Genomic DNA, 13,468 nt, shown 5'->3' with positions numbered 1-13,468 from the left:
TATGATTATAAGGTGTTTTGGCAGATGGTAGATTTATTGATAATTAAATGCTTTATGGAGCTCATCAAACCTACCCATTACACCCTACATTAAATACACATTATTCAATATATTTAATTACCAAGAAATATATTTACTAAATGAAAAAAAAAGGTTCATTACATAAACCTAAGAAGCACAAATCAAAATCAAGAAGCTACAAAACTTTTTTCATTCATGATTCATCATTTTAATCATTTTTTGTTTAGAAAAAAGAAAATTTTAATCAATCAAAGATTGAAATAACTCACTTATTGCATTTCCCCAACTTCCTCCTTCCCTTTTATGTCATACATTAAATTAATCACTTATCTCCATCTCTATCCATACCTACTTTCCTCTATTTTTTTTATTGTACAAATAACATTTTTTTCTTTTTGGTATTGATTTATATTATGTTTTTATCTATAAAGAATGAGAGAAAATTCAAAACCAAAAATCTTGGTTAATATTTTAGTGTGTATAGATATGTCTTTCTCACTTTTATTTTAGTAAGCTATTTTTAGTTCATACTTAGATGTAATATTCATGTTCTTTCTCATTTTGATTCCTTAATTATAATTCTTAATTGTCTATTTTTCTTGAAGTGTATAGTTTACTATTATTAATTTGGATTAAGACATGAATTATATAATGCAAATGAAAATTAAGTGTATGTAAGTAAAAGTAATGAAAATATAATGAATAAAACTAATAGTGAAATGCATTGAAATTGTAAGTGCAAGTCATGAATGAAACCGAAATTATTAATTAGTGTTGGATCTACTTAATGAAATTAAAAGATTTATTCATCAATTATATGCTCGATCAAATTAATTAATCACTTTTTGAAAAACAAAATGTATAAAAAATCATTGAAAGATCATACAAATTTAACCGGATTTAAAACTTCTTATAGAGTTCAATCTAAATATGTTTAGCTATGTCCGAATATTTCGATAGCCACGAGTTGGCTAAGGCCTCGAAGGCGTCAGACTTAGAAGCCTATCGTGGTTTTATGGTTGAAAAGAAAATAGTACAATTTTTAAGTATTAATGTCATTTTATTTAGTTTATCCAACTTTTGTTAGCCATTGAAGATCTTATCACTATTGAAAGATTTGAGGTTTAGTAACTTAGATTTTTCTTTTTATTATTCTAACTTTGTTACATGTAAAAATCTTTTTATCAATAATAGTTAAAAGCTTGATAATATTGCAATGACTTTTTTTTAGTTATGGGTAAATGACTTAATTAAAAAAATGTGAAAATTGTAAAAATAAGTCAAAGTAGTTTACTATAAAGTATTTAATTTGACTATTTTTAAAAAGATTTTGAAATCATCTTATAATTAATATTAACATAGATATATAATTAAGATTTGACTCAACAAATTAAAAATTCTCTCACGTTAAAATGTCAAATCAAAGTAAGAAGAGAAAACGAAAGTCATCCATAGCTAGCCTCAACTCCCAACAGAACCAATATTAATAATAAAATCAAATTTTATACTTAGCATTTCTTCTATAAAGCCAAACTATCATAGACTTATCTCTTCACACCTCACATTCTTCTCCTTTACTTCCATTTCCACGACTAAAATGTCCACAACCGCGTCAAGAACCGCGGAGGAGCAAAGTCTCCTCTCGACGGAGATTGTGAACCGGGGAATGGATTCAGACTCCGGTTCACACACTTTCTACGTTAGGGTTAGGAGACGTTTGCCCGACTTTGTCCAATCGGTCAATCTCAAATATGTTAAACTTGGTTATCATTATCTTATCAATCATGGGATTTACTTAGCCACGATTCCAATCTTGGTCCTAGTCTTTAGTGCCGAAATTGGTAGCCTTAGCAAGGAAGAACTTTGGAATAGGCTTTGGGATAGCACCGTCCGTTATGATCTCGCAACTATTCTCTCCTTTTGTGCGGTTCTAGTTTTCACACTCTCGGTATACTTCATGTCTCGGCCTCGTTCTATCTATCTCATCGATTTCGCTTGTTACAAGCCTCATGACGATCTCAAGGTACTTAACTATTTCTTTTCTTTTGGTTGTTCTTTTGCTAGAATAAATTATCCTTTTATATATGGATGACCCTTTCAAAAATTAATTTAAATCTATGAATCACACTTGTATTTTTTGGGGAGAAAATAAAGTGAGGTGCATAAAGACAAACATTTTTATCCTTTTAAGTTTTAACAACAAACCCATTTCATAACTTCATGAAAAGAAAAATATTTGGAGGTTGTTTGATTGATGTAGGGTTATTTGAAAAAAAAATACTAGGTATTTAGAAGAAAAAAATAATATTACTTGATGAATAAAATAATCTGTCAGAATGATTTATTTGGATTAAACCAATAAAATATAATACAAAATATTATAAAAATAAATAAATTAAATAAGTATAGTTTTGATAGATAATTTGAATCTTCAATTGATGAGTTATTTTTTACATAACATAGAAGAAAGGAATATGAGATTTTTTTTGAAATGTTTGGAATCTAATTTTTTTCTTAAAATTATTTATTTTCCAGTTATATTTTTTCTTTTGAATGTTACTGGCTTCACAGTAATCTTCTTTTAATGAAAAGTTAAATAAACATGTGACGAGAGAGAGAACTTAATGTTTTTTTATCAAATGAATTTCATATTGTTTTTAGAAAATAATAGTTAGGTGCATAAAGACAACATTTTTAGCCTCTTAATAAAAAAAAACACATCAAATTTGAAGTGGGCTCTCTTCTAATTAATAAAAATGATCAATTTACTTAGAAAAATAATAATAATAAACTTACATGTTTCATATATATAGGTAACAAAGGATGAATTTATAGAACTAGCTAGAAAATCCGGAAAATTCGATGAAGAATCACTCGAATTTCAAAAGAGAATTCTATGGTCATCTGGCATAGGAGACGAAACCTACGTCCCAAAATCCATCTCGTCTCCAAACAACATCACGACAATGAGAGAAGGCCGATCCGAGGCTTCCGAGGTTATGTTTGGAGCTCTAAACGAGTTATTCGAAAAGACACGAGTTAATCCAAAAGACATCGGTATATTGGTCGTGAATTGTAGTATTTTCAACCCCACGCCCTCCCTTTCCGCTATGATAATTAATCATTACAAAATGAGAGGAAATATTTTGAGTTTTAATCTTGGTGGAATGGGTTGTAGTGCCGGAATTATATCTTTGGATTTAGCTAGAGATATGCTTCAAGCAAATCCTAATAATTATGCGGTTATTGTTAGTACTGAAATGGTTGGTTATAATTGGTACCCGGGTCGTGACCGATCGATGCTTATTCCTAATTGTTATTTTCGGATGGGTTGCTCCGCTGTTCTACTCTCCAATCGTCGTCGCGATTACCCTCGTGCTAAGTATCGTCTTGAGCATATCGTTCGTACACATAAAGGAGCCGACGATCGCGCTTTCAGGTAATAATTAATTCAATTGTTAATCTTTTAATAGTAATTCATTTTAGATATCAAACTTGGCATTAGTTAAGAAAAAAAACATAATAAGACAAGTGCATGATTAAAGATCTTTAAACTTCATTTTCACCTTAGAAACCCTAAAGATAATTTGATCATTTATTCAAATAATTTACTTATACATGTTATCTTTTTCTAAACAACTAAGTTAAAGTTATTCAATTAAGGTCTTATTGTGAATAATAATTTAATGTAATAGTGATGTGATTAAATATGAATTATAATATTGTGATATAAAATAATAAATGTACTTGTATTATTAGTTTCTTTATTCCAATAAAGTGTGGAAGTAAGAATGCATTAAATTTGGACGGTTGGTAGTTGGTCTACAATTTGATTGACACTTCATTTTCAACTATGATTTATATTTTTTTTAAATATTTATATTTAATAAATATAAAATGAAATAATGAGATAATTGATGTTATTTCTGTTTCTATTGTAATTTAATCAAAATATTTATTTTGATATTAAATGTTTATTCATATGCTTCATTGAATGTTAGGTCATCGAGAGTAGTTGGATGTACATTTATTGTTGATAGTTAGCCGTTGGAGATTAATTAGTACTACAATATTTGTATCCCCCAACCATCAACTTTATTTTCATCATTAAATGTTATCTTAAATAATTTACTATATTTTATTGAATTTAAATGAATAAATAATAGGGTTTCTTATGGTTGATAATTTATGAATATAGTACCAAAAAAAAATGGTTTATTAATTAAATAACGATGATTTATAGGAGTGTGTATCAAGAGGAGGATGAACAACGGTTTAAAGGCTTAAAAGTAAGCAAAGATTTGATTGAAATCGGAGGCGATGCCCTTAAGACAAACATCACCACCCTCGGACCCCTTGTTCTGCCCTTCTCCGAACAAATCATCTTCTTTGCCACGCTCGTTTGGCGTCATCTTTTCGGTTCCACTACCTCAGGCTCGAAGAACAACAAGAAACCTTACATCCCCGACTATAAGTTGGCATTTGAGCATTTCTGTGTGCATGCATCGAGCAAGACTGTGTTAAACGAGCTTCAAAGGAACTTGGAATTGAGCGAGAAGAATGTTGAGGCATGTAGGGCCACGTTGCACCGATTTGGTAACACGTCGAGTAGTAGCATATGGTACGAGTTGGCTTACTTGGAGGCCAAGGAAAGGGTTCGTAGAGGAGATCGTGTTTGGCAACTTGCATTCGGGTCTGGATTTAAGTGTAATAGTGCAGTGTGGCGGGTGATGCGTAAGGTGAAGAAACCAACGAGGAACAATCCTTGGATTGGGTCGTTGGAAAACTACCCGGCCGCCCTAAACTAAGTTGGTTAGGCCGGGTAGGGAAAAAGAAGCAAGCAAAAATGGATCAATTAACTCTCTATTTAGGGAATATTAAGTAGTTACTATATATATGGAATAAGATAAGACTATTAAGTGTTACATGTATGTGTGTCATCTAAATCTTTCCTTCATCTATTTAGGAGTCCATATATTAAATTAGTTGAAAGTTTGCAAATCAAGTACCTTACAAATGGATTTGGTGAATTGTGAAAACCTTTATCTTAATTCAGAAATTTCCACGGATTTTTTTTCTTAAATACATCAATTTTTTGGTGACTAGTTTCATTATATGTTTGCTAATGCATATATTAATAAATATATGAACCAATGAGCTTGTTGGAAATTGATTATAAATTCTATTTATGAGCATGATACAAAATCAATTTTCGTTTGTTTTCCACACTTATTTGTCATGCTAATGAATAAATTGTTCTCTAAGCACAAATAAAAATAATAATAAAAGAAGAAATTGGGCCAATGGATTCTTGATGGGCCAATGGATTCTTGATGGGCACTAACAACTTTTAAAATAGAAAAAAAAAATACTGATTTACTGCTGTATCTCTTATTTCTTTATATTATTGAATAATTTGTTTGGCTGTTCTTTAGTCTTATTTCAAAATTACTGTTTGTTTGACATTAGATAACCCGTTAATAAATTTTAAATTTTAAAAATAAAAAATATTGTTTAGGTTTTCTCAACCAAGGCAATTAAACTTGAGAATTTACGTAAAATCGTTAACCAGTTGTAAACGATAAAATTTAAATTTAATTTGAAATTGTATGAGTTTAATTTGAAAAATAATAGTTATATATTATTATTATATATAATTAAATATTTTTTACTTAGTTAATTTAAAAAAATTATATATTTAAATATAAAATTAATTAAAAATAATAATAAATAAATAATACTATAAAAAATTATATTAATTAATTTATTTGAATAAATAATAAATTTATTTTAATTTTTAAATATAAATTTATTTATTTAAAAGTAAAATCGTAAAGTCGAAATTATTTATAAAATCGTAAAATCTTATTATCGTAAATTTAAAATCGTAAGAATTTACCTATTTAAGAATGTATTTAAAATCAGATTCGTTCATCTGATGTGAAATCGTAAAATCATATGGATTTAAGAGTTTCTACGTAAAAAGTCTCAACACTATTAAATGTTCTAAAATGATATTAGTATCAACCATATTAAAAAAAAGTTAGTGACAAGGTTTTTTAAGGCAATAAATTCACCTAAAACTAAATGTTTAAAAATAACCTAGTGGCCAGAAATGTGAAGCAACAAATTTCATGAAAATCCTAATATCCACATATTGGTTTGTTTGTTGGAGCCGCTCATTTTTTTAACTATTAAATAAAATTTACAATTTATACTATTCACAATAACATTCTTTTATTTAATTCTAAATAATTTAAATTTTAAAAAATGTTATTTAAGAAAAATAAATGACAAAACAAAGTCCATTAAAAGAGAACGCAAAACAATATGCCATGAAAAATAAAGGAACACAATATGTTGTCTTTCTCATTTTAAGAATTTTCAATATATTAAATTGATTATATTTATTATATTGAGATTCATTAATTTAGGAATTTCCAATATATTAAATTGATTACATTTATTACATCCCGCAATCGAAGCAGGTAGGCAACATTAGTGTAAGCCAAGAGGGATGTAACAGAGGATGAAGACAAATGAAGGCCAAACTAAAGAGTTCATTGAATATATCAAATAATTCTCTTTAAAGTCTCCATGTGTACCTCCCGAGGATCATGCATGAAAAGACAAACATGTTGCACTGCATACGTGATAACAAGATGAGAAAACGTCAAATATTGTAGAGAATCAGCTAGGTTGCGGTATAAAGAAGAATCTGATATAAGAGAGGAGAGGAGACTGAAGCCCCAAGTTTTGATGTGTATCATCCAGTGTAGTTGACGACTTACAAGATGACATACATGCACGGTCTATAATCTCAGACGCATACTTTCGTTGAGAGAAGAACATACCATTTGCATGAAGCCTTACCGAAATGCCCAATAAATAATGCAAGAGACCCAAATCTTTCATAGAAAATTCTGCACTCAAGCTAGAGATGAAGAATCGTCGGAGTGAGTCAAAGGATGCCGTCAATATTATATCATCAACATACAATAACAAGTATGCCATGTGCTCACCTTGGAGAAACACAAACAATGAGTGATCTAAAACAGTCTGAGAAAAACTAAGTGTGGACATAAAATCCGTCAAGAGTTTGTTCCAAACTTGAGGAACCTGCTTTAAACCATACAATGATATTTTCAAATGGTAGACATGATGAGGAATGAGGAATCTCTGAACCCAAGAGGTTGATGCATGTATACAACATCATTAAGAGTGCCATTGAAAAAAACATTGTTTACATCAAGTTGGTGAATTGATTATTTCTTCGATAGGGCAAGACTGAGGACCAACCGAATAGTGGTCGGTTTGACAATAAGACTGAAAGTCTCCACACAATCAACACCAACCTATTGAGTTTTTCTATCACCTGCAAGGCGAGCGATATGCCTCTCAAAAGAACCATCAACACGGTCTTTATGAGTAAAGACTCATAAAGAACGAATAATATTAACATCACTTGGACGGAGAACCAACTCTCACGTCTCATTAACAATTAAAGCATTAAACTCTTCCTACATGCCTAACTTCCCGTTCGAGGTAGAACCTCCTACTAGATAATAGGAACAACATCAGGTTGGCCGACGACAATTTCCTTTGTCTGATCGACTGGAAGAACATCCGACTGATCAACAATAAGATTGACGATTAGAACATCAACAACTACCATTTGAGCTTATAAAACCGCAGGCATAGAATCATCTAGTTTAGATGAATCTCGAGCTCATACTCCTCAAACAGACTTAAACTATTATGATGAGGACGAGCCAATGAATTTCTTTGATGACATGCCACTTCCTTAGGGCAAGGTTTGATTTATCTTCAGATCTGAAAAAAATTTTGAGGGAGAAGAAGAAACATCGAAGGAGTATCTAATCGAGTAGGAGAAGACTTCTGTAGAGGAACAACACTTTCAAATGTTTCACTTCGGTGATCATTCGCGGTCATCTATTAAAGAGCAGTACCCCTTTTCTAAGGCAGAGATGGAGCGCTATTGGGACTCTATGCGGGAAGAAGGGTCATTTCCTGATGAGAAAGTGTCGATATGAGTTACCCTTTTTGAGTCTGAATTAAGTGAGAAAGAAGATGAGGGAGATCAAGCTTGTTCAAAACTATCGTTCGCAGCTGATGAAGTTCCCTCGTATTCTCCTCTAATTGAAAACACTCCCCCGACAGGTGCTACTGAATCATCTCCTCCAGAAGAGCAGGCGACTAAGGAGAAGGAGACTAAAGCTCAACAGTCCAAGCATCCGACTCCTACTAACTCTTTTTCTAGTAAGTCTATCGACTCTAAAGAAATCTCGGGTTGTATCCGTAAACTAAGAAATGAGGTTCTTGGAGATGAGGCCGGTCCTCAAGCAATAATTTTTGCACCTCATCCTCAAGCTCTAACCCAGAACGTAGAACCGGAGTTATCCATTTAGGTTAGTTCTCGTCCTGCACCTATTCGTTTTGTCCTTGTTGTCTCTCACCTCTCTACTCATTCCCATTCCGAAGAGGAGTCTCTAAGAACTATGGACATTCTCCAAATTGTCATGGAGGCTCTGACTCCGTGGCAAGAGGATTTTCAATTCTTCAGCTCAAGGTTGGATCGAATAGAGAGCTTGTTTGAATCATCATCGACTGCGCATATTGAGCTAGTTGTGGCTCATAGGATCACAGACGAAAACGTTGTGGGCAATATGCAAGAGCTCTTTAGGATGAGAAATCAACTAAACAGGATGAAATCCCTCTTCAACACGAATCTCGCCCTTCATGGAGAGACTAAATATGTCAAGGCTACTGAAGCGAAAAGAATTGAAGAAGTTGATGCAGTTGCGCATATATTTTAAGATGAGGAGAATGCAACTGTTGAGGCTGCTAAACAATCTCTTAAAGCTGATGATCCTGACGATATCACTCTACAAGAAATGGCGAACCAAGGGAATCTTTGCCACCGTAACTCTCGTTCCAAACGTAGGTCAAATCCTGCTCCCCGAGGCGATGACTCTCGTGTTCAACGAGGAAGAGGGCGTGAACGTGATTCTGGTGGTCGTGTTGGAGGAAACTTTATGACTAAATTGATGGAGGACATCGAAGACAGAAATACAAGGGAGGATCCTAATCTTCTTTTATTCATGTCTTTTTAATTATGAACTCCTTGAATTGATTTTGTTGAATTTTTGCTCTTGAGTAATTGCATTTCTTGACTTGGTTATCAAATAGGGAAAATTGTCAAATAACTGGTTTTGATCATTTTTAGGATAAACAATCAAAAAGGGAGAAAATGCTAGATATACATCACTGATTTTGATAATTTATTCTAAACAGTCAAAGAGGGAGAAATTGTTAAATTAAAGTTGCTAATTAACTTAGGATAATTAATCAGCGTTATAAAATTAATGAGTTTTGATAATTTAGTTTAAATAATCAAAAAGGGAGAAATTGTTAGTAATCTAAGACATTTATTATAATGATTCTACCGGGTTTTGATAATTTAGCTTAAATAATTAAAAATGGAGAAATTGTTAAGTTAAAGTTTTTGATTAATTTTAAGTGTATCAATAAAACTAAGTAGTGTTATTGATTTTGTGTAGGGTCAAAGTGAAGAAAATTGAAATGGGAATCTGTTCGGTAGTTGATCAAATTCGATATTTGATCAACTCCGGTTTCTGTAGAAGCGCGTACAGTTTTTCTATTTGGTTTCGGTTTCTGCAGAAGCGTGCTCGATTTTTATTCGGCTTCGGTTTTTGCAGAAGCGCGTCCGATATTTTGTCCAAATCAGTTTTTGGATAAGCGTTCGATTTTCTGTTTGACTTCGGTATTTGGAGATGTGCATCCAGTATTTTGTCTAAATCAGTTTTTGGATAAACGCTTTCGGTTTTATGCTATCTTCGATATTTTTGAGAAGCGCGTCTAATATTTTGTCCAAATCGGTTTTTGGATAAACTCTTCCGGTTTTATGTTATCTTTGGTATTTTGGAGAAGTGCGTCCGGTTTTTTGTCCAAGTTCGGTTTTATATCAGCGCTTCTAGTATTTAACTATTTCGGTTTTATATCAGCATTTTCGGTATTTAACCAGTTCGGTTTTATATCAACGCTTCCGGTATTTAACTAGTTTAGTTTTATATCAACGGTTCTGTTATTTAACCAGTTCGATTTTATATCAGCGCATTCGATATTTAACTAGTTCGGTTTTATATAAGGCGCTTCTGGTATTTAACCAGTTCAGTTTTATACAAGGCGCTTCCGATATTTAACTAGATCGATTTTATATCAAGACGCTTCTAGTATTTAACTAGTTCGGTTTTATACAAGGCGCCTCTAGTATTTGATCAAATTCGGTTTTATATGAAGTGCTTCCGGTTCTTCTAGAACATCGATTTTATGAAGCATTTTCGGTATTTGATCAAACTCGGTGTTTGTCTTTTGTGAAAAACTTTCGTTTTTGATCAAATCCGTTATTGGTGGTCTGACATAGCAGTTGAGATAATCCTATAGAAGACTGCCACGTGCCAAGCTAATTCAAATTTCATGTGATGTACGTTCCCAGTACACCACGATCTCTTCATAGAATATTCGGCGCACTATCTTCATCCAATACATCCACAATCAAAATCATATTCTCTGATGTACTACCCTGACACACATCCAACCGAAATAGGACAGGTGTCCTCTGAAATATATTTGTTTGTTGAGGTGTTATCTATTTAAGAAGAAGCTAGAGGACAATTTGCACCCATCGTTTTAAACAACCTTTTGAGCAATCAGGTTTTCACTACTTTCACGAGTCTTAAGCTTTTCTGTAATCAAGCGCTCAAGTTTTCAAGTTCTAAAGGTTTACACGTTTGCTAGATCATTAAGTTGTATTCCATAATGTTCTTTCTGTATGAGATTTTAGTATTGTAAGTTGACAGAATCTGTTCTGTTCAACAGAGTGTTGTGTGCTACGAGTTTGGAAATAGGCATTGTCTAAGTTCTGGTTGTCCGACTGGGTTTGTGTAAGTTTTGTATTCAAACCAAATCTTTTAATGAATATCCTTCTCAAGGCTGAGAAGAAGGGTGAAGTAGGAGAGTTTGCTCCGAACATCCATAAACAAACTTTGTGTCTTGTGTTTTTTACTTTCCGAATCTTTCTACTCTATATCTGCCGCTTCAAGTATAAACAAATAGTTCCGCACTTGACTTTTTCAAAAGTTTGTGAAGACTTGTGAAGAATAAAATATATATTAACTTCTAACAAAGTTAATATCAAACGATAGTTTTCGCGATTAACAATACCTGGTCAACCCCCTTCTATTGTTGACTCATTTCCTAACAAGATCCTGTAAGGCAACTACAGGGTTACGCGGTAAATAAGATTTAGACCCAACAAAAAAAATGTTAAAAATATGTTCGGGCCGAAACACCCCCTACTGACTTCTAGTGACCGGTCAAAGAAAAGAGGGAGGATAGACGGGAGGGGGAGGGGAGGAGGTGGATATGAAAATGTAGACTGATGATGAATCATATATGGTGATGGAGGATCATTGAGAAAATCATACGAGAGTGAAACGGACTGAATTTCAACAAAAGGAAAACGAGACTCATCAAAGATGATGTGACGACAAATAATGATTTTATCATTTGATATGTCAAAACACTTATAGCCTCGATGATTCGATGGGTATCCAAGAAAGACAATGAGGTAGAAAGTGGAAGAAGTTTATGAATCGTCGTGGATAGAATTAGAGAGTAACACAAACACCCAAACACGCCTAAATGGTCATACGTTGGATTTGCGGTACAAACATTGTAACGGAGTAACGTATGTCACGTGTTTATGCGGAATAATATTTAGGTGGTATGTGACCATTTTGAGAGCATGATGCCAAAATAAGGTGGGTATCCTGGCATGAATGATTAATGTACGAATCATATTATTGAAAGTACGAAACTGTCTCTTGCCTTGCCGTTCTAAGACGAAGTGTGAGACATGAGAAGCGAAAAGTCATCCCATGCGTGGACGCAAATTCCATAAATTAATGATTATCGAATTCCCTCCCATTATCACATTGAAAAAAAATTATATCTCTCTCAAATTGGATTTTGACGAGTGTCCGAAATTGTAAGAAAGCACCAAACACTTGAGATTTATGAGATAAAGGGAAAGTTCACAAAAAGACGAAAAATCATCGTGAAACAAAACATAATATTTATGGCCCGTAGAACTTAACACATGAGACGTCCATACATCACTATGAATGATGTCAAATGATAATAAAGAAGTCAAAGTAGAAACCTTAAACGGAAAACGAACATGTTTTCTCGATGAACATGAATGACAAATATGAGAAACATGTTGTTTATCATAGTGAATTAATTTGTTTAATATAAGAGATTCAAAACTAGAGTTGTCAGAATGACCTAGGCGACTATGCCACAAGGATGGTGACAAAGCATCAAAAATAGAAGACGACACATGTCTCCCAATTGTGATCGGATATAGATCTCCTTGACTGCCACATCTCATTAGACGTGTCCCCGTTCGAAAATCCTTAACAGAAAACCCAAAATGATAAAATTCAACAAACAAAAAATTATCCCTAGTGAATTTACGAATAGAAACTAGATTTTAACAAGAGCGAGAGCATGTAGACCAATTATTTAAGGTAAATTTAAGATTCAATGAAGAAATAATGGTATGCCGAATATCCTAAACCGAAATCGTATTACTATTCCCACAAGAATATCATGTTTAATGCTTGAATTGAAATAAGACGAGAGGGTACCTTGTTGAGATCTCATGTGGGACGTCGCACTAGTGTCCATGTACCATGTTGGATCAGGAGACGTAATACCAAGGATATACATGGCCGCTTCAATGTCCATCGGAGTTGGTGGAAACTGAGCCATGTATGTTTGCGGACGCAGGGCATGGAGACCCGACTACTATTGTGGCGTCGACGAACGAGGGCTAAAAGGAGGTCTCTTACATGGAGCCGTTGGATACGAGAATGGAGGAGAAGCCCATAACCACTACCAAGACAATGATGGTGGGCCTGAATGACCAACCTATTGTGGCGGCCAGTGAGAAGGAGGTTGAGTTTGGACATGGTACTAGGATTGCCCCGATCGACCCCCATTACGAGAGTCCTTCTTCTTTGGTTTTTGCCGAGATCCACACGATGACATAAGTTGTGACCCATTCGCCCCAGACTTGTCAGAGACAAGAGCTACATCCAACGTCGGTGCCGAAATAGAGGCCACCCGCTTCGCCATGCCAGATTCCTCCAAAATCAACATGGAGCGCGCTTAGTAGAACTAAGGCAAATGATCACTCTACCGGAGTAAAGAAATTGTAAGAAAGCACCAAACACTTGAGATTTATGAGACAAAGGGAAAGTCCACAAAAAGACGAAAAATCATCGTGAAACAAAACATAATATTTATGGCCCGTAGAACCTAACACATGAGACGTTCA

The 13,468-nt window shown here is 33.5% G+C and overlaps 1 protein-coding gene across 1 annotated transcript; it reads left to right on the top strand.

Annotated features, from left to right (window-relative positions):
- Positions 1-1,580: 1,580 nt before the first annotated feature.
- Positions 1,581-5,129, top strand: LOC124917040 (3-ketoacyl-CoA synthase 10-like). The gene is made up of 3 exons (XM_047457608.1): positions 1,581-2,044; positions 2,835-3,460; positions 4,265-5,129. The coding sequence occupies exons 1-3, from the start codon at positions 1,619-1,621 to the stop codon at positions 4,827-4,829; spliced, it is 1,617 nt and encodes a 538-aa protein (XP_047313564.1). The 5' UTR covers positions 1,581-1,618; the 3' UTR covers positions 4,830-5,129.
- The last annotated feature ends 8,339 nt before the right edge of the window (positions 5,130-13,468 follow it).

The sequence above is a fragment of the Impatiens glandulifera genome, unplaced genomic scaffold (genome assembly GCF_907164915.1).
Source record: "Impatiens glandulifera unplaced genomic scaffold, dImpGla2.1, whole genome shotgun sequence".
NCBI lineage: Eukaryota > Viridiplantae > Streptophyta > Magnoliopsida > Ericales > Balsaminaceae > Impatiens > Impatiens glandulifera.
This window is presented reverse-complemented; position numbering and strand designations above follow the sequence as displayed.

Bases quoted from the DNA above. Each gene is read 5' to 3' on its own strand.
- LOC124917040 (XM_047457608.1), top strand. From the start codon at position 1,619: ATGTCCACAACCGCGTCAAGAACCGCGGAGGAGCAAAGTCTCCTCTCG. The intron at 2,045-2,834 runs GTACTTAACTAT...TCATATATATAG, and splicing joins AGCCTCATGACGATCTCAAG to GTAACAAAGGATGAATTTAT. The intron at 3,461-4,264 runs GTAATAATTAAT...GATGATTTATAG, and splicing joins GCCGACGATCGCGCTTTCAG to GAGTGTGTATCAAGAGGAGG.